The 19,059-nt window shown below is 35.6% G+C and overlaps 1 protein-coding gene across 15 annotated transcripts in view; it reads right to left on the bottom strand.

Moving 5' to 3' along the window:
• Window positions 1–294: 294 nt before the first annotated feature.
• Window positions 295–19,059, bottom strand: part of CD55 (CD55 molecule (Cromer blood group)) — a 41,340-nt gene continuing 22,575 nt past the window's right edge. For 4 of the 15 annotated variants that reach the window (XR_008999407.1, XR_008999408.1, XR_008999409.1 and 1 more), the window contains 2 exons: window positions 17,502–17,606; window positions 15,579–16,661 (listed from right to left, as the gene is read on the bottom strand). Coding sequence is in view for 11 of the 15 variants with exons in the window: in XM_036909843.2 (XP_036765738.2) it covers window positions 7,121–7,264; window positions 12,912–12,979 (212 nt within the window). In the remaining 4 variants the exon portion in view is untranslated. Of the gene's footprint in view, window positions 444–6,900; window positions 7,265–12,911; window positions 12,980–13,064; window positions 14,957–15,578; window positions 16,662–17,478; window positions 17,607–19,059 lie in introns of those variants that run through there. The other 11 variants (XM_036909844.2, XM_036909851.2, XM_057508015.1 and 8 more) reach the window with 9 other exon arrangements.

Below are 19,059 nucleotides of genomic sequence, written 5' to 3' on the forward strand. Positions count from 1 at the left end.
GGATTGCCCCAGACTTCCCTGAAGGAGGACGAACTTTTTGTTGCATTCTGAAAAAGAATGAGTCATTTGGAAATCTTGGGACCCTGGAGAGTCTTTTAGAAGACTTTTCTAAGGAGGGGGGCACAGAGAGAATAAGGGGATGACACTTAAGAAATTTGAGGAGCACAGCAGGGGAATAATTTATTTAAGTATCTGATTCTTACATCAGGGTGGTAGGGAACCACTCTGAAGAAGGACTTTTTTTCAGTAATTTTTACAGTAGATTCTTCTGCAAGGATTGCTCATAGAATCAACTCATTCTAGTATCAGGGACTTTTGAAGCAAAGGCCAGGAATTCATTTCTAGAGCTTGATGAAACTGTAGAATGAGCTTACTAAGGCTCGCAGAAACAATTGAGATTCTTCAGATTAACCCTTTCAATTTGCAGGAGGGGCATCAAGGTCCTGAAGGTAGATGGTCATTCAAGTTGGTGACAGCGGGAACCTGAACTGGATTTCCTGACACCCAGCCTCATGCCCTTTCCAGATACAACTCGAAAGTTGTTCTCGGCTGGAGAACATGCTCAGAGTTGGCCTGTCTGTGAAAGACCATTAAGGTAATATTGACCTCAGGGTGAGAAGTCAAAGGTCCAGACATAATGGAAACCTTTTCAGGTGCAGAAAAAGATGCCGACTAGCCTCTACTTATTTATCACCTGTGACAGGAAGGAACAAAGTCTAGGCTGCCAAGCTCAATTTTAAGCCCCAATTTATCCTACAGAAAAATCTGTGATTGGTTTTGAATGTGCCTAATTGCCTAGAAGGACCACAGAGAATTCTTGGCCTCTTCTGTTTGGTAATGGCTGAGAAGGAAGTCAGTTTAAAATTAGGTCTTTGAACTTTGCATCTCATTATTTTACAAAGGAGTGCAGGGGATGGGGTGGGAGGGCAGGAGGCAGAGGTCAAGAGAAATCGAGGTTACAATTCCGTCAGTTTCCTACACCGAGTATATGCTCAGAATCTGCTTTCTACAAATACATACAGCCAGTTCCTAAGGCACCACGAAGGCATTGGATCTCCAAGGGGCTTGCAGGCTACTCTTTCAGCTCTTACAGAACTTTAGCAAGAACAGAAAAGGTGCTACTCAACATTGTTTCTCTCCTCTGTTCCTGTTGCCTCACAGTTTAATACAAGTCACAATCCCTTTGATAGGAATAGAGTGAAATGGGAGAGCAAAGTGCAGGAAGAGGGATAACAAGCACTTTCTTAAGAGAAAGAACCCAATCTTACTCTTCCTTACAAACTAGCCTTTAGCCGCCACATGCACACCTTACACATAGTGGCTTATATATACCAGCAGCAAATACGGACACTTAGCTTGTGTCTTCTTCTTTTTTTTTTACTTTTATAAACAAATGTTTGTTCAACTACATAGCATTTTGTCCTAGTCACTCTTGTAGTTTATGGCAGAAATCTGAACTGAGCAATAATTCACCCAATAGTGTTTTAAGAAGATGGTCATAGAAAAAGTGGGGGAAAGTAGAAAAATATATCTTGGTATAGATTGTATGTAAAGCCTCTCAAATTCCTGAGTATCATTTTTTTTGATGGTCTGCTTAATTTAGCTTAATGCATATACATTTATGAAGTATTTTTCTATCTTATCTCACCATAAAAGTCTCACAATCAGGGACCTCATTGTTCTCTTTATTATGTAATTACAAAATAACAGTATTCTTATGGAAATTAAGTATTTATACAAATATTAACTCACTTAATCATCATAATTGCAAGAAGGGAGAGATCTTAGGAAAAGCACTGAATTTGGAATCAGGAAATCTATTGTAAATTTTCATCTGCCTTACCTCTTTATTGAAATTGGATAGGTTATAAGATCTCTTTGTACCACATTTCTTTATCATAGACACATAAAGACCTTTCTTATCCTCCTTGCAAAGTTGTGGGAAGGGTTGTGAGACCATGTGTGTAGATACAGGAAGTATTTTAGGTTTCTCAAGTGTTTACTGACAGATGTTGCAGATAAAGAAATGAAGGCTCAGAAAGATTCAATTAATAAATAAAGGAGAGTTATTACAAAGGTGGTTAGATTTTATACCTGGGATCTTTTAAAGAAAGTTTGAGGGCTATATGTAAGTGTGAAAACAAATCTCAGCTCTAAAATTTAGGTCAAGGCAGACCCCCAAAAATGGCCGCATAGCTAATTGGCTCCATCACATAAATAAAAACCACCAGCATCTTTTTTTTAATTGAAGTATAGTTGACACACTGTTATATTGGTTTCAGGTATAAAACATAGTAAGTCAACATTTTTATACACTACAAAATGCTCACCATGCTAAGCATAGTTATCATCTGTAGCCCTACTAAGTTATTATAATATTATTGACTATATTCCCTATGCTGTACTTTTTATCCCATGACTCATTTTTGAACTTAGTACCTATTGCCCCTTTTCACCTATTTTGCCTATTCCCCACCCTTCTTTGGTCTGGCAAACCACCAGTTTGTTCTCTGTATTTATGAGTCTGTTTCCTGATTTTTGTTTATTTATTTGTTAGTTCATTTGTTTTGTTGTTTAGATTCTACATGTAAGCAAAATCATATGGCATTTGTCTTTCTGTGAATTATTTCACTTAGCATAACAACCCTCTAGGTCCATAGTGCAAATGGCAAAATTTTCATTCTTTTTAATGGCTGACAAACACTCCATTATAGGCATATACCACATCTTCTTTAGCCATTCATCTATTGGTGGACACTTAGGTTGGCTATTGTCAGTAATGACCTGCATCTTTAATATTTGTTTATAAATTAGAATTTTAGATTTTGTAGAAAAAGATATTGTTACTATTTAAAAAATTGATGCTATTAATTTGAGTAGAGTAAAATTTAATAAAGTTATCATGCAGCAGAAAATATTTCCTTCGTGTATAATTACAAGATAAATCATGGACACCCTGATGACATGTACCCAATAACAACCACAATAATTCCTGTCAATTCAGCACTTAGATGTTTCACACTGTGGCAGTGACTTTACTTATACAAACACTTGAAATATATTTCTACCACTAGATGGAGACATAATCACAACTGATCAAAGTTTACCCACCTATCTAAAAGACGGGGGATTTCTATAAAATCTAAATAATTTTACATAGAAAGGGACATACACATTAGCTATACAATATAAAAAGTTTCTTTGATATTTTAACATACTTATTTAAATTTTTAGTATTTCGTTAATATGAAAGATTGACATGTGTGAAGGTTCCAGGTACTTTCTTGATGCCGTATTACTATCTCAAATCCCTGAGACTGGAAACAGAAGATGGTCAATTATATAAACAAAATAAAGTAAAACTGTATACATAAAGTTACTAGAACAGTGTCTGGAATCTAGTTTTCTCTCTATTTAAGGATGGTTAAAGATCTGAGCACAAAGATCTAAAAACTTTTATGTAGTACTATTTTCTGTCTTGGAATTTAAAGATTTTCTTTCAGAACAAGCCTGGATAGGCACGTATACTCCATCAATTCTGTCTCAAATTCTGTGACTCTTTTCATCCTATAGTTTTGAGATCTGTAAACAAGGGACACTTTCCTTTATTACTTTTATAGTTTTAATCTACAATGGAGGTGTTTTAACATACATTATGTTCTTATAATACATGTAATGTTTTTATAGATTAACATACATACATCTTATAGGCTATATATCGTAACAGTGATATATCTGGGTTAAACATATTATGGATTTAAATGTTATCATATATTGCAGATTACTTTCTAATTATTTAAACTGACACTCCACTGATGTATAAGTTTGCTTTGCCAAAATCTTTTCAACACTTAATGCTTAAAATTTTACCAATCTGATGAATGAAAATTAAATTATATTTTTTATATTGCATGTCTTTGAATATCTATGATATTGAACTTTTTATATTTTTTATTGGTTATTTGCAATTTTCCTCTGTAATTGCCTATTTGTATGGTTTAGCCAATTTCTTATTTATTTATCTTTTTCTTTTCCATATGTAGAATTCACTTTATATATTAACTTGTTTGTTATATTGGTTGTAAATTTTCTCTCCGGCTTACATTTACAAAGACTTTTTCATATATAATTTTAATGTAATCAAATATATATATATAGTTTATGGTTCTCTGGTGTTGTTCAAGTCAATTCAATTGTTAGTCCCAATTTTTATTATATATATACTTACATAAAATAGATAATAATATATGTATATTTAAATTACAGATACTTTGTCTACCTGGATTTTATTTACATAAATGTGTGATGCAGCAATCTTTTTTTGTTCCAGGACAATATGCATCTATGCTGGTCTTCTTTTTAAAATACACCATTCTTTTTCCACTGAATTGGGATGTCAAGTTCATCCTAAATTAAGTTTCCATATAGTGTTGGATCTGTTTCTATATTTATGCATTTGACTCCATTGATTTATGTATTATGAAAGACATTTTAGTATCCTTTATGATTAATTTAGTTTTACAATTTGACAAACCTTGTCTTAAGTAATTAGGTAAAGATATAAAGCAATGACTCTTGTGAAAATTACAGTAACAGATTCAATATCACTCCTGCACTTCTGATAACAAAAATAATTTCACTTGTTCCTCTTTCTTAGGCATCAAGACATTAAGAATCTAGATGATTCCTAATTTTCCTGAAAGTAATTATAACACAGTGTTTTCTTTTTGTTTTAATAATCTTTCTGCAATGAATAGCTCTATTGTCTTGATTTGAATTTTTTCCCTACAGTAAATAATTCTGTTTTTTTTGGGAGCAGGGTGACATATCATTCAATTATAAATTACCTAAACTTAGCGAAAATGTTTTCTCTGAGTGGGACTTAGGGGAAAGCCTTGTGTGGCTGCTTTATTGTATGCTAGCCTGGTTAAACTCTATTTCTCCAAATCTCTCCTGCAAAGATTCTCAGAGCCATGTGCAAAATTCATCCTATGGTTTGTAACATATCCCCTGAAGAGTATGGGCTTCTGGCTGGTTGTTTTAGTGACATTAGCCCATTATAATATTTAAATCTATATATCTGTTTTATTGAAGATATGCTTGTGAATATTGTTTTTAAGGAAGACCTTTGAAATTTTCTCCCCCCATTATTCAAAAGATAAAGTAAAATCCATAGTTTTGTTGGATTCCTTATTCAAACAGAGAATTAAGAGCCTCCTGTCTCTTTTAAATTAACTGGGGATTGAATGATGAAACTGAAGTGGGGTGGACCCTGACATACAGGTAAGGTTACCCTCCATCTGGGGCTTAGGGGTGAGGCTGTCCGCTGCCATCTGTCCCTGTTGTTGGTTGTTACTGAGGTTGATTTGAATCCATAGGATCCAGGTTTCTTTTTTTTAATGGCATAAGGAAGTCTGCAAGCTTTTGAACTTAAGGATGATTAAACTCCTAAATTCCCCACTTCTGGTTTGATAGTTCACCTATCAAACTGGTTGGAAACCTAGTCTGATTCAAAGCAAGCGTGGGCTTCTTTCTTTGGGTGAATTGAGGGTCCAGCAGGGGCAGGTTTCGTTTTTGTAGTGTGAGGGGAGCAGCTGCGGAGCTCTGGAGCCCCCCAGACAAACCTGCGACCACCCTGCGTTTTCTCAGTAACAGTGCACTGCTACCCCCTAGTGGACACACGCACAATGGGACGTTCTGGTTCCCGGAAGCTCACTCAGCGCCCTTGGGTAAAACCTCTGCAAGGCCAGGCTCGCCTTGAACTGGTTCAGAGTTAGCTACTTCCTACCTTTTGTTTACTTTGGACAAAAAGGGTGGCCACAACCTCTACTTGGCCCAAGCATTAGATAAAATTCTTCCCCTGAAGCCGATCGTTTTTTTTCTTCCCTGAATGAAAGCCATGAAGTAAAAGACAGGGAATGGATAATCCAAATGAAATCCACAAATCTTAAACAGGGGCTCCAGCCTGTTAAAAACAGTTTGGTTTAAGGATCTGCATATTTCCTGAAACATACTGAAGATAATCCTGATACACTCTGAATACAACTCAGTTTCCATGGAGGGAAAGTTAATCGAGATCAGTCTCTGCACCTCAATCTTTAATGGAAGGGCAATACTGTTTGTCAAATGCAATGGAATTTCCATAGTGTTAGTATAAAAAGGCCACTCAATGCATACATGTCTCAAAGAATCCAAAAGAATTAAGAAATCAAGGTAACATTCCAAATTTTTTAATGTGCTATTTCTGAAACGAAGACAAAAACAGTAACAGCAAAAACCTCAAGGTTAGGAAAAAATGGAAGTACATGTCTTGGAGTCACGGCACTGGTGCACACAATCATTATTTATATAGGGTAAGGAAATCATATTCAGAGGACCAAGTCTTAAAACGTTTTGACTATTTGAAAATACTTACTGCCTTCCAAATAAAAATACTGACTTGTTAAATTGTGTTATAACAGTACACTGATGAGAGGAAAAATAAAATACACATATATTAGCTGTGTAGAAAAATCTAAATTATTAATGAATATGGTTTTCTGTCCTGGTATAAATGCTTCCTATTCCTTAAGTTTTGGGTAAGGAAAAGGGAAATGAATGGTCTAAGGGCCTCCATGTCCCTGCTGAATTACAAGGTAGAGAAAAATAATACATCAATTAGCCACAGTCTAATAATTAAAGAAGAAAGACACACATGGGAGATACGAGGCCAAAACTGTTTTCTGTAATGAAAAGTAACACTAAACATATAATATAAAGTAACTTCAGAAATGTGCTTTATTTTTATTTATATATTTAATTTGATAAACACATAGTATGCTTTGTCCTGGGCACTATTCAAAGCATGCTACAAATATTAACAGATTTAATTCTCATAAATATTCGAGGTTCTACCTTAAGATTTATAGATGAGGAAACAGAATAGACATCTACAGGAAATCAGCTTTAAAGCTGGAGGATGATTTGCCACTACAATAAAAGATGAGAGTGTTTGAGATAAAACCTCCACAGAAGCTACAAATGAGTTTTGGACATTCCTATGATGTTGTGTTCCTTTAAATACAATTTATAATGGTTAAATGCATCTTAGTGATATTTTTAATGAGACCTATCACATCTTTTAAAGTAAAGTATTTCTGGAAGTTGGGAAAAAAATTTCTTCCTTAATAGCTCTTATGAGAACCTTATTTGAATCTTGATCAGTAGTTCCATTGATTTTGTCTTTGAGATTAACGCTTAACACCAGCAGGGGAAGAGAGAACATCTGAGGGATGTAGAATGCAGAATGTCAAAGAGGCATGAATACACAAAAAATAAAGTAAGAAACCAACAGTAGAATTCAGAATCTAATACAAAAACAGAGTAACAACTAAAAACCTACTCATAACTCATGAAACTAGCTTATAAAACAATGAGTTATTCTTACCACTATAAGAATTTAACAGACCGTCTAACAATTTCAGCCATAAAATTTTCAGTCAACAAACAGGGTAAGTATAAAATTTATATTTATGATATATTTTATATTTTTATATTGATTTTTATAAATTTTAAAAGTACATTCATTTTGTGTTTATTTGCTTATTTTTTTTTCAGTGAATATATATAGTAAGCACCCATAATGAGACAGTACACTGAAAGAGGTAGAAATACATTGCTGAGTAGGATGAATATGATTCCTGCTTTCATGGAGTTTACAGTTGAGTGATAAGGCATTAAACTATGCCAAACATACAGTTATAACAAGGAGTGATATATGAGTTGTACAAAAGATGGTGCATATGTGGTGTGAAAGTGTGCTTTTGATATAGCATAAATTAGGGGAGGAGAGAAGTGAAAGGTGTAGGCAGAATGAGGGTCAGAGGGTCAGATTAAAGGTCTTTAAGACTGAAACCTACAAAATGAAATTCATTACTTGTGTGAAAGTTCTTAGAAGGGAAAGAACTGAGAGAAAATGACACTCAAAAGTTCTACCTTTAAAAGTTGAAATTCTCATATATTTCATCAAAACAGGGCAAAATGTTCTGTTAAACTCATGCTCAGAGACAAAAGTTGTCTAGGAGAAATAAGTACACATTAAGTAAATTCCACATTAAAATACTTGAAGGAAAATTTTTGAAAAATATTTTATCAATGTGCTAATAAATGAAAGAAATTAGAATAAACTTTCATAACTTTATCATTATGATTAAATAGGTAAAATTGTTGAGGCATTTTCAGGTAAAATAATTAATGTAGCTTCAGAAGCATAGTACTGATATGAGTTATCATTGGTACCCAGGCTATGGACCACTTATCATAACACATATTGTACTATAATGAAAAAATAACTTTTATGAAAAATTACAAAGCAAAATATTATTGTTTCAATCAATTGACAATTACTACAGCACAATTAATTTAATAAGCCACATTTCCCATGCCATAATATATGCCTTAATCATATATTAAAATCCCTCATAGTACTGAGTCTATTCCTAAATTTTATTTGATATAAATGTGTTTTATATTATACTGATTTGTTTTAAATGTATGATTCCTTATAATTTGGTAGTTTTGGTAGACTAGAATTTACATCTGCATTAACATCAAATTTCATATTTATTTCTGATAAAAATGGCTTCCATTAGAAACACTTACTTGAACACTTCACTGTATTCTCTACAGACAGTACCAGTGTAATGCTAGTAGTGAAACTTTGACCAAAATGGCCAGATGTTTTAATTTGGCACTAAGAGTCAATAGATCTAATCATCTCAGAATAATTCAATACAAGCTTTACATCAAGCAAGTCCCTTCCAATAATTTCTCAATAAACTTGTCTTCAATTTCACACATCAAATAGACATTAGATGAAAGTAAATAAAATAAAGAGGTGGGCATCTAAATAAAATTGAAAGTTTATTGGATATTAGTGAGCAAGCTGCAGTGTTAGAGCTGTGAAAGCAGTTTGGAAGTCATTGAAGATTCACATCAGTACAAATTTACAATGAGGATAAACATCTGGAAATTAATTCATAAGAGACATTGCTTTACTACATGAGGCATTCAAAGCAATGCCAATAATTTCTTTCTCTTTATGAGAAAAATATAGTTATTAAAATTAAAGATTCTGTAAAAATACACATATGAAGCAATAAAATCATGAGAAATTAAAGCTATTGTTGAAATAGTCATGATGTACTACAGAACAGAACAAAAAGTAATCACTCAAGAGAAAAACTGTTAAAAAGTCAAATTTTATCAAAATACATTTGTTCATGACCAAAATAAAAAACAGACTTCTTTTAGATTATTGAATCATGGAATATGGTCAAATGAAACTCAGGGATTAAAGGTGAGCAACACTTAAGTAAAAGTTAAGTCAAGTAATAAGGGGCTAACATCCAAAATATGTAAAGAACTCATATGACTCAACATAAAAAAAAAAAAGTAACCAAAGTAAAAATGTGCAGAGGACCTAAACAGACACTTCTCCAAAGAAGAAATACAGATGGCCAACATGCACATGAAAAGTTACTCCACATCTCTAATCATGAGGGAAATGCAATCAAAACCACAGTGAGATATCACTTCACATGTTAGATGGCCACTATCCTGGAGACAAGAAATAAAAAGTGTTAGTGAGGATGTGGAGAAAAGGGAACCCTCCTGCACTGTTGGCGGGAATGTCAATTCGTATAAGCATTGTGGAAAGCAGTATGGAGGTTCCTCAAAAACTGAAAGTAGAAATATCATACGACCCAGTAACTCCACTTCTAGGAACTGACCCAAAGAAGACAAAATCCCACCCCTATGTTTATTGTTGCATTATTTACTAGGCAAGATACGGAAGACACCAAAGTGTCCATCAATAGATGAATGGATAAAAATGAAGTGGTACATATATACAATGAAATACTATTCAGCTGTAAAAAACAAAGACATTCTGCCATTGTGGCAACATGGATGGATCTGGAGGATATTATGCTAAGTGAAATAAACCAGGCAGGGAAAAGCAAACACTAGGTGATTTCATTTATTCGTGGAATCTGAAACCAAAATGAACAAAACAGTAGTAGACTGATAGACACTGAGAAGTGACTGATGGTAACCATGGGGGAGGGGTTAAGATGGGTGGGTGGGGTGGGGGAGGGGGATAAAGAGGCACAAAATTGCAATCATAATTGGTCACAGGGATGGAAGGACAGCATGGAGAATATAGTCAATGATTCTGTAACATCTTCCTATGTTGATAGATAGCAACTGCACTAGTTGGGGTGAGGATTTAATAATGTGTATACCAGTTGAATCACTGTGTCATATACTTGAAACAAAGAATATTGTATGTCAACTAGACTTCAAAAAACAAAGAAAAAATTACATAAAACTTAAAAAAAATAAGCCAGATAACTAAATATGACATCTCAAAATATGTATGCAACTAGTTGATAATAGAGATAATGAATATATAAATTTTACATGCAGTGTTATGAGGGCTAAAATAACTTTCAATGTAATGATTCTTCAAAAGACTCTGAAAGATTTAGTACCATGACAAGATGATAAGTATCTTAATTTTGTTGTACACACCAGAGTAAAGAAGAAAATACTGAGAGCTAAAATAAAAATTTCAGCGATATCATACAAACAATACTCCAAAGGTCGTGGTGAAGTCAGGGGGAGGAGTCACTTAATGATTCTTCTCACTCTTCTTATCCCTGTTCCTTCTCCTGTTCCAGTGAGAACTAACAAGATTGTAGGGGTATAAGCCACAGATATGATCTAATGTTGTATTTCTGCTTTATTGTATCAGCTAATCCTGTTTGCTTCTTAAAATAAATTCATCTATTTTAGGGGAGCAGGTGGATGGTATAGGAGGCAAGGAAATATAATTTTAAAACTTCCATTAGAAAATAAATACATGTTTAGAACTTGGTAGGGTAAATGTTTAAAATGTGTGCATAATAACTTATAGATTGTAAGGTTTGTCGTTTTAAAAACAGTACATAATTCTCAAGTATACTAAACTATAAAGATCTGGAATGAAGCAAAATGATACATAAGTGAATTGTAGTTTTACTAATTTATTTCAGTCCTGATTAATAAGATGACATTATTGGACTAGAACTAATAAAACAAGGCAATGACTACCCATGCCAATATTTGAAGAATAATTATTGTTTTCTTTCTCTTTTTTTAAATCAACATAAAATCTTGGTAGTGGCCACAAATTCTGTAGAAATAAAAGGGTAGACATCAGATGTTACTTTTAGAGGTGGCAGAGCATGCTGGTGAATAGCACCCCTACAGAGTATTGTCCCTTCATCTGTGGAACCACAGGTAAGCTCTCGCGTACTCTCTGTGCTTTGGTTTAATCATCTGGAAAAAGGAAATAATGGTGGCAAGATGGAAGAGGGCTGCACACTTCATGTTAAAATTCCTTTCTCCCCTTTTCCTTTTCTACTCTGAAATTTTTAAACTTCAAAGGCCTTCTTTTATTTACCAGTTCTAAATAATGAAATTCTAGTCCTTACTTCTGGAAATAGGCTTGTGAAACAAATTCCAGAAAAATAAGGCAATGAGAAATCAGTTCTGATAAACAGGTGAATTGAGAACAAACCGCAATATCAATTTAACTCTCCTGTTCAATATGGAGGATTGTGTGAAATGGGATAATCTTGTTGCTTTTTGTTTGGTAAACATTCCTTTAAAAACATCCATGCTTCAAACAGTATTGCTTTCCCTTTTGAGCTTTTACTTAAATAACCTCAGATTAGCTGTTTTACTTAATGATTTGTTGACTTGATGTTTAAACTGACACATCTGTTTTGTAAAGGTATAAATAATTTGTGAGAGGAGGAATTTAGCAATTTCATTTTTTTCCCTTCATGCATAAATGTGTAATAGAACCATTACTCTCTTGGATTTCTTATTCAAACACAGATTAAAAATCATTCTTTTTTAAATTAACAACAAACCATTAGTATTATGAAAAATAGGACAAAATGTAGCGACTGTGCCAATAAATGAGTCCACCAATCTCTGCCTTCTCTCCCAGCCTCTGAACCACCTCAAATGAGACGTCTGTTGAGAGAAATGCAAGGCTGTGGAAAAGCAGAAGCACTGATGCCTTGTCTGAGGGTTTCAGCCCTGGGCAAGTCCACTGTGACTTTGGTGAGACTGAGAAATGACAGTGGAATGTTCTTGGTGTCAAAGGGTTTATGCCCAGCTTTGTTTTCATGCCAGTAGGTTGAACACCAGAATCCCATCTGCACCCAGCAGTCTGCAGGTCCCTAAATGCACCTCCCTCTCTGGCTCCATCCAGAGCACTGGGCAGAGCTCTTACACAGTGACTGAGTCAATAATAGCTCATTGCCAAGGGGTGTGGGAGCAGTAGCCTAGCAGACCAATTATAGCATCAAGTAGCTTAGGGTCAGGTGAGGATCCCAGCCATAGGAACTTCCATTTTCCTCACAACTGAGTCACTTACATTGTTGTACTTTCTGCCCATGTTACTTGCAGGGAGTCACAACATAGATTCAGCATGTAATTTTTAACTAATTTATTAATTTATTTAAGGAAGTGAAGTAGATCTGCTAGCAGCAGGGTAGGAGAAAGTGTTTAGTTTCTGCCTGTTAGGAAATGACATGTCTGTGTTTGAGAGCTGATTAGGTTAGAATTATAATGTATTTTGAGGCAAGATGTTTGTTCCTTTGTGAGAACTATAGCTTCAGAAGAGGAAGCTTTCTAGCACCTTAGGTAGCTGAGGAGTAGGGAGGCTGTGGCCATCTCCTCACTTAGTAGAAGGCTGTCCCTCAGAATGAGAAACCGCCACTCTCTAGAGGATGAGAATGAAACATAATAACTAAGCATCAGTCTCAAGAGTAAAAGCAATACAATCTTTGCAACAAAGTTAACCTCATGCTTACCTTGGGACTATTCAACTTCATGAAAACAGGGTTGTCTTGCCAATGAGTTTCAGCTCCAGACAAGTTCACTATGGATTCAATGAGATTGAAAAAGGACAATGGAATGTTCTTGGGGTGAAAGGGTTTACACCCAACTTTATTCCCACGGCGGCAGGTCAATCACTAGAATCAGTCCGCTCAGAGTGAGTCTGCGTGCAGCAAGCCCGTCTCTGCCTCTGGGCCTCTCTGTCCCCGCAGCCGTCTGTTTCTGTCCTGGGCGGTACCACCACTCCAGCCTCTGCTCTTCTGCAGCCGTGCAGCCCAGAGCACTGGGCAGAGCTCTTCATGCAGCGTCAATAACAATGTAGTGCCCACATGTGTTTAGTGAGCAAGCCGACCAGGGCCAGGTGAGAATCCTGGCCACAGGAACCTTCACTTTCTCCACAAGAAGACAAAGTAATCATAAATCCTACCAGAAAATCTTGTTTTCTCAAACATGCCTACTCTCTTGCCAATGGGTTTCAGCCTCCAGCAAGTTCACTACGGATTCAATGTGACCAAGGAAAATGACAGTAAAATGTTCTTGGGGTGAAAGGGTTATACCCAACTTTATTTTCACGGTGTCAGGTCAATTATTAAAATCCTGTTCACTCTGAGTGAGTCTGCATGCAGCAAGCCGGTCTCTGCCTCTGGGCCTCTCTGCCCACACAGCCGTCCTCTGGGCCTCTGTCCTTGGCACTGCCACCATTCTAGCCTCTGCTCTCCTGCAGCCTTGCAGCTGAGCCACCGTGTCTCCCAGAGCACTGGGTGGAGCTCCTTATATAGAGTCAATAGCAATGTATTGCCCACAGGTGTGCAGTGAGCTAGTCAACCAGGGCCAGGTGAGAATCCTGGCCACAGGAACTCTCATTTTATCCACACCTACTATTTATATTATTTTCTTCATAACTGATTTTTAAATTTTTTTTAGATTTACCCTTATCTAAATAATGATATCAAGTCTAACTCAAGGAATTATATTGTCAAAGTATTTCCCAATATCTAAAATTCAAGCTATTAAAAACCTGTTTCCATTGATTCCAACTTCTAATTAAATCAAGACAGACTAAAACACTAGGCATTTATAATTCTTACTTCTATGCTAAACACATGACACACCATAGTCCTCTTGTTGGGCAGAAAGGGAAACATAAGTGGGTGCAGGGAGAATAAAGCCAGTAAAGCTCACTAACAGGGACTCACAGAATTAACCAGATGAAACCAGTAAAGACTCACAGTGTTAACCTGTTGAAGTTTCAACGACTAGGAGCTACTTGGAATGTCTACACTCTCCCCAGACAAAAACACAACACACCCCAATGAGAAGTTTCCAAGCACTGACTCTCCCCAGAGGAGAGAAAATAAAACATCCACAGACAGGCACAGAAATCATCAGAGCAGCCCCTGTCTTCTTTTTGCCAATTAGACCAGGCCTCCAAGGCCAAAGACCTTCAGTCAGGGACTTTTCTGCCCTGCTAAGACCCCATCAGTGAAGCTTTAGAGTAAGCTGCCTGTGCCTGTCTAACCTTCGGCCAGCCTGCTCTGCTGTCCAGGGCTAAATTAAATTTACTCTGCCTTCCTAACCTTGGTTTCTCGTCTCACTCTATTTCTGCGTCTCCAAACCGACTTTCTCCCCAGCACTCTCTCTAAGCTTTCCTCGTTTTGAGCTCACTGCCCCGTTTGCAGTTTCCAGTCCTGCCCTGTGAGTCTTACCTATCTGTCCTTTCTCAATTCATTTCCTGGTTTGAAGGCCTTCCTGCCCACCACTCATCCACCCAGCAAAGGCACCCCGTGTTCTGTCCAGGTGATGGCTCTCTTACAACTCTATGTTCTTTCTTCAATAAGTGTATAGTTGTGGTCTTCCTGTGGTAGAACATAAAAACCTGGAGCACAGACACTGAGGTGCTTGTCTTGTGTTGTAGTGTCTCAGCACCTAGCACATGGTGACGGGCAGGTAGGAGGCTCTCAGGTGTTTTCTGAGGACCTGAGTCAGTGTTGTCCTTGTGGCTATGCCAGGAAGCACCAGACTGTCAGAGAGTAGGCAGGACAGGCTCTTATTTAACAAGCAAGTGAATTAGTAGGTAGGTATGTCCTTATTCACAGAATTTTTAGGGGAGTTAAAAGAATTTCCTAATATTAGAAACTATTAGGCAATTATCGTTAATCTTGTTAGTTGTGATGATTGTGTGGTTAGGTAGAAAAAAAAAGTCCCTGTTGTTAGAAACACATATTTAAGTATTTACAGGGGAATGCCACGATACACATGGAATTCACTTTAAAATATTTCAACAACAAACTAGATGAAGCAAATGACAAAACAATTATTGTTAAATTTAGTTATGTGTATATTCTAGTCTATTCCAACAATGAAAATGTAACTGGCAGGATGACAAGAACATATTAAGAATCTAGAAATTGATGTGATTGCCTTTAGGTAAATCAGTAACAAGTTTTACAACACTTATTAATATGAGAGGATAGGACATACTCGAGAAAGTCAAATATAGTACAATTTAAAAGCAACTTAAAATGTTTCACACTAAGATAACCAAAGGACAGCATTCTAAACTACTTATGGGCAACAGAAAGGGAACCTCTCATTTAGAAATAAATTGTTTACATTTAAGAAAATAAGTTTCAAATACTACATGAGACAAAAATGTGATCATTTATTTCTATTAGGGAAAATAAGATTTTCTTTACATCACTTCTTGAACGTTTCTTATTATACATGTGAAATCAATGTGTTCACTGACATAAATAAATACAAATAAAATAATCTTAATATTACAAAAGAAAAAGATTTACAATTTGACTATGAACATCTCAGAAATATGGTATCTTTCCTTATGTTAATATTGTATTATCTCTGGATACTTCCAAAGACAGTAAGTCAATGAAGACACTTTTCACAGGGTTTTCTTTTCTTTTTTTTTTTAAGGCTGTCCTAAGAAAATCGTAGCTGATCCATCTTACAAGTAAGGGGCTTTGTCTTGGTTCATTATTTGTGCTGTGTGACAAAGAAAAAAAATAATCCTACATACTCTACTCCTCCTTTGCCACCAACTAACCCAAGAAACTCAAAACTCTTGAGTCATTAGCATGTTTTTCCTTTAAAATATTTTGTCAACCCATTTGGACTCATTTTAATGGAGTAAGGAAAGATGAAAATGCCTTACAGTCAGGAGGGATTATTTTATAATGAGGTTCATCTCTCTTTGGCAGCTTTGCTCGGAAGAGACTGGTTTTAGTTTTAGCTTAGTTTTCAATATCCAAGTAACGTTTTGAATTTTTTATTTTCTTTGTAAGTAAAAATAGCATTACACATCTAGTGAAAAAATATCACTTATTCCCTTTTCTTCATGCTCATATTCTAAGCATGAACAAATCTCTACACTCCGTTACACTTTTAGGAAAGGGATCACTCTCAGTCTCGTGAGTTGTTCTATTTTCAAGAGGCTGAGAAACATTGAGAATGTGTTTCCAGGACAAATCCTTTCTCCTTGTTTGGCTGGCATTCCTATGCACCACACACCTTAAAGAAGACAATGATCACAGCAAAACGAAGAGCACTATTGGATATATTGTGTCCATGTCTCCAGAAAGTTCTAAGAAACTAGAAATATTCTGTGTACTTGTGTGCACTTTCTTCTTAACTCTTCTTTGGCTAAGTCAGCTAGCCAAGGTTTACTAGCATCACAAGCAAAACTGTCAATATTGTACATGTGTGTCCTGAAAGTTAAAAAAAAAGTTACAATTAAAATTATTTTATTTACTGGTGATACACATTAGTTGTTTAGTTACTATGTGATAAACCATGAAAAAGAATTAATTGGTTAATTGGTTGTGCAAAACAAATGCAAAATTAGTAAGTTACAGAGTATGGACAACCTCAGCCAGTGTAGAGTGTAGTTAGTAGCTATAGCAACTCCACTTAAAATATGGCACTAGAATGTTTAGTTTCTTGAAATTAAGTGACCAAGTTAGAATCAGTTAAGATACTTTTGGATTAAAAGTCAGTGAAAACCCCTGACTATTATGTGTGGAATTAGAGGAAAGTTTCATCAAAGGAAGACACCTAGAAAGTTTCACAGGCACGTTTACATAAGATTCACAAACATGACATATGAAAGATACCTCAGAGCAAATTTTAATATTCCCCAAACACTGGAAAATCTAAAACCCATCCAGCAAAAAAGGAGGAACAAACACAATATAAGGCAATCATCTCACGATGCAAATCGTTACAATGAAGACATTCCTATTCGTAAACTGTAATGTCTCGACCTTTTGTTTTTTCCAAATACCTGCGGCCTTGTTAGCATCCAATCATTACAATACACTGAGTGCAAAACACAGGATGAGATGGTGGCCATATTGCTGGAAATGGGCACTGATGACACATCATACTAATGAGAGATTCACCCTGGCAAGTCATTCATCCAACAAAGAAAAACAGTAACAGAGGTTTATGCCTCTATTATCCTTTAATGGTCACAGGTAAATCCTGAGCCAACTGTACTGATGGACACTTTGCAAGACACAGAAATGTGATTTTATAAAACCATATACCTTTTATAATTTATTAGGCGGTCTTACTTCTGAGGCATCACCAGTCACAGTTAAATTATGAACAGAACATTGAGAGCTTTGTTGTTCTCATGTGTGTAGTAAGAGCTGAACAGTGGAGAAGGAAAACACTCATTGAGTTGCACATCAGTCAAAAAAGCAGTATCAGCATTTGCTTAAAATTATACCTTTTACAGACTAAAATTTTATCATACAAACTCAACACTTCTAAAAATAAATAAACCCTTTGATAGGCAAACACAAAGGATCACCAGGTGAAGGTCCATTATCCCCTTCATACTCAAATTCTTTCCCTGTCCTCATTAAGATGAAAGTTTTCATTAAGTCAGTATAAAATCACGAGAATAACCAGGAATGTATAAAGTTAGCTCTCAACCTCAACAGCTTATACTTCCAAAAGAAGGCAAGTGGAGTTTTTAAAGGGCACATGAAAAAGGTGAATTCTTTCACAGGGGTTTGCAGGAATCTCCTCTCATTCAGAAATAGAGGAATTAGGTTTACTGCCAAACCCCAATAAAATTCAAAATAGGTACTCCCTCCTCCTATGTTTCAGCATTTTTTATTCTGTTAAAATTATCACCACCAATTACCTTACCAAAGTATGTAAAGAAACTGACAAAGAGAAAAGACAGGGTACCAAGTAAACCCGTCACATTCCACTCCCCTCACCTACGGAGCCCGAAGCGCCCACTTTGGAAGGTAAATTAATGAAGCTCTAATTCAAAAGAAGAGTTGGAACAAATGCCCAAAGTATGTAAGGTCAGTGGTTTACTTTTCTTTCAGAGGAGTTTTGCTGAGGCGTTTGTACCAACTTAACTCACTTTATATGACTTAAACTCTGTTTTTGCTGGGCTGTAAACCACATTCTTAAAAAGTTTCTGAAAAATCTGAAGAGAAAGTTATTTTACTATTTGCTATGATAGCATCTAGAATACTTTACTGGAAACAAAAAAAAAAAACACCCGTAAAAACTACTTTAAAAAAATCCCAAGGACCTAATGGTCAAATAATTTTACTAAAAGACTGTACCATATGGTGATTTAAAGAACATTCACATACATTAGCTTATACTAGGCTTAACTAAAAGTGTTAATTTAAGGAGAAAGCAAAAGTCAAAGAGGGTAAAAAAGTAGATAGCTCACATCACCCAGAGAACTAAAATTGGCAATTTAGTGACAGCATTAAAAGATAATTCTTAATGAATCAGTAAAAAACATAGATAGGCATTAGGGAAGTTTAGAATTAACTCAAATTTATATGCATCCCACAATTAGTTTTCTGAACAGTAAAATCTACACAACGGAAGAGTGTTAATTTAAATAATTCTGTTTGTGTACCGGATATGGCAGAGCCATCCATGACATTACAGTGAACATATGTATGTTCAAAGCAGGTCAGATGTTTCAAATATTGATTTTTTTTTCTGTGTTGCTTTATTCCCATTTGAGGGCTTACCATGTGCCAAGCAATGTTCTACCTCTTCACAGGTGGCAAATCGTTTGGATCTTACTACAACCCCATGAGGTAGGTACTCTATTTC

The sequence above is a fragment of the Manis pentadactyla genome, chromosome 9 (assembly GCF_030020395.1).
Source record: "Manis pentadactyla isolate mManPen7 chromosome 9, mManPen7.hap1, whole genome shotgun sequence".
Lineage (NCBI taxonomy): Eukaryota > Metazoa > Chordata > Mammalia > Pholidota > Manidae > Manis > Manis pentadactyla.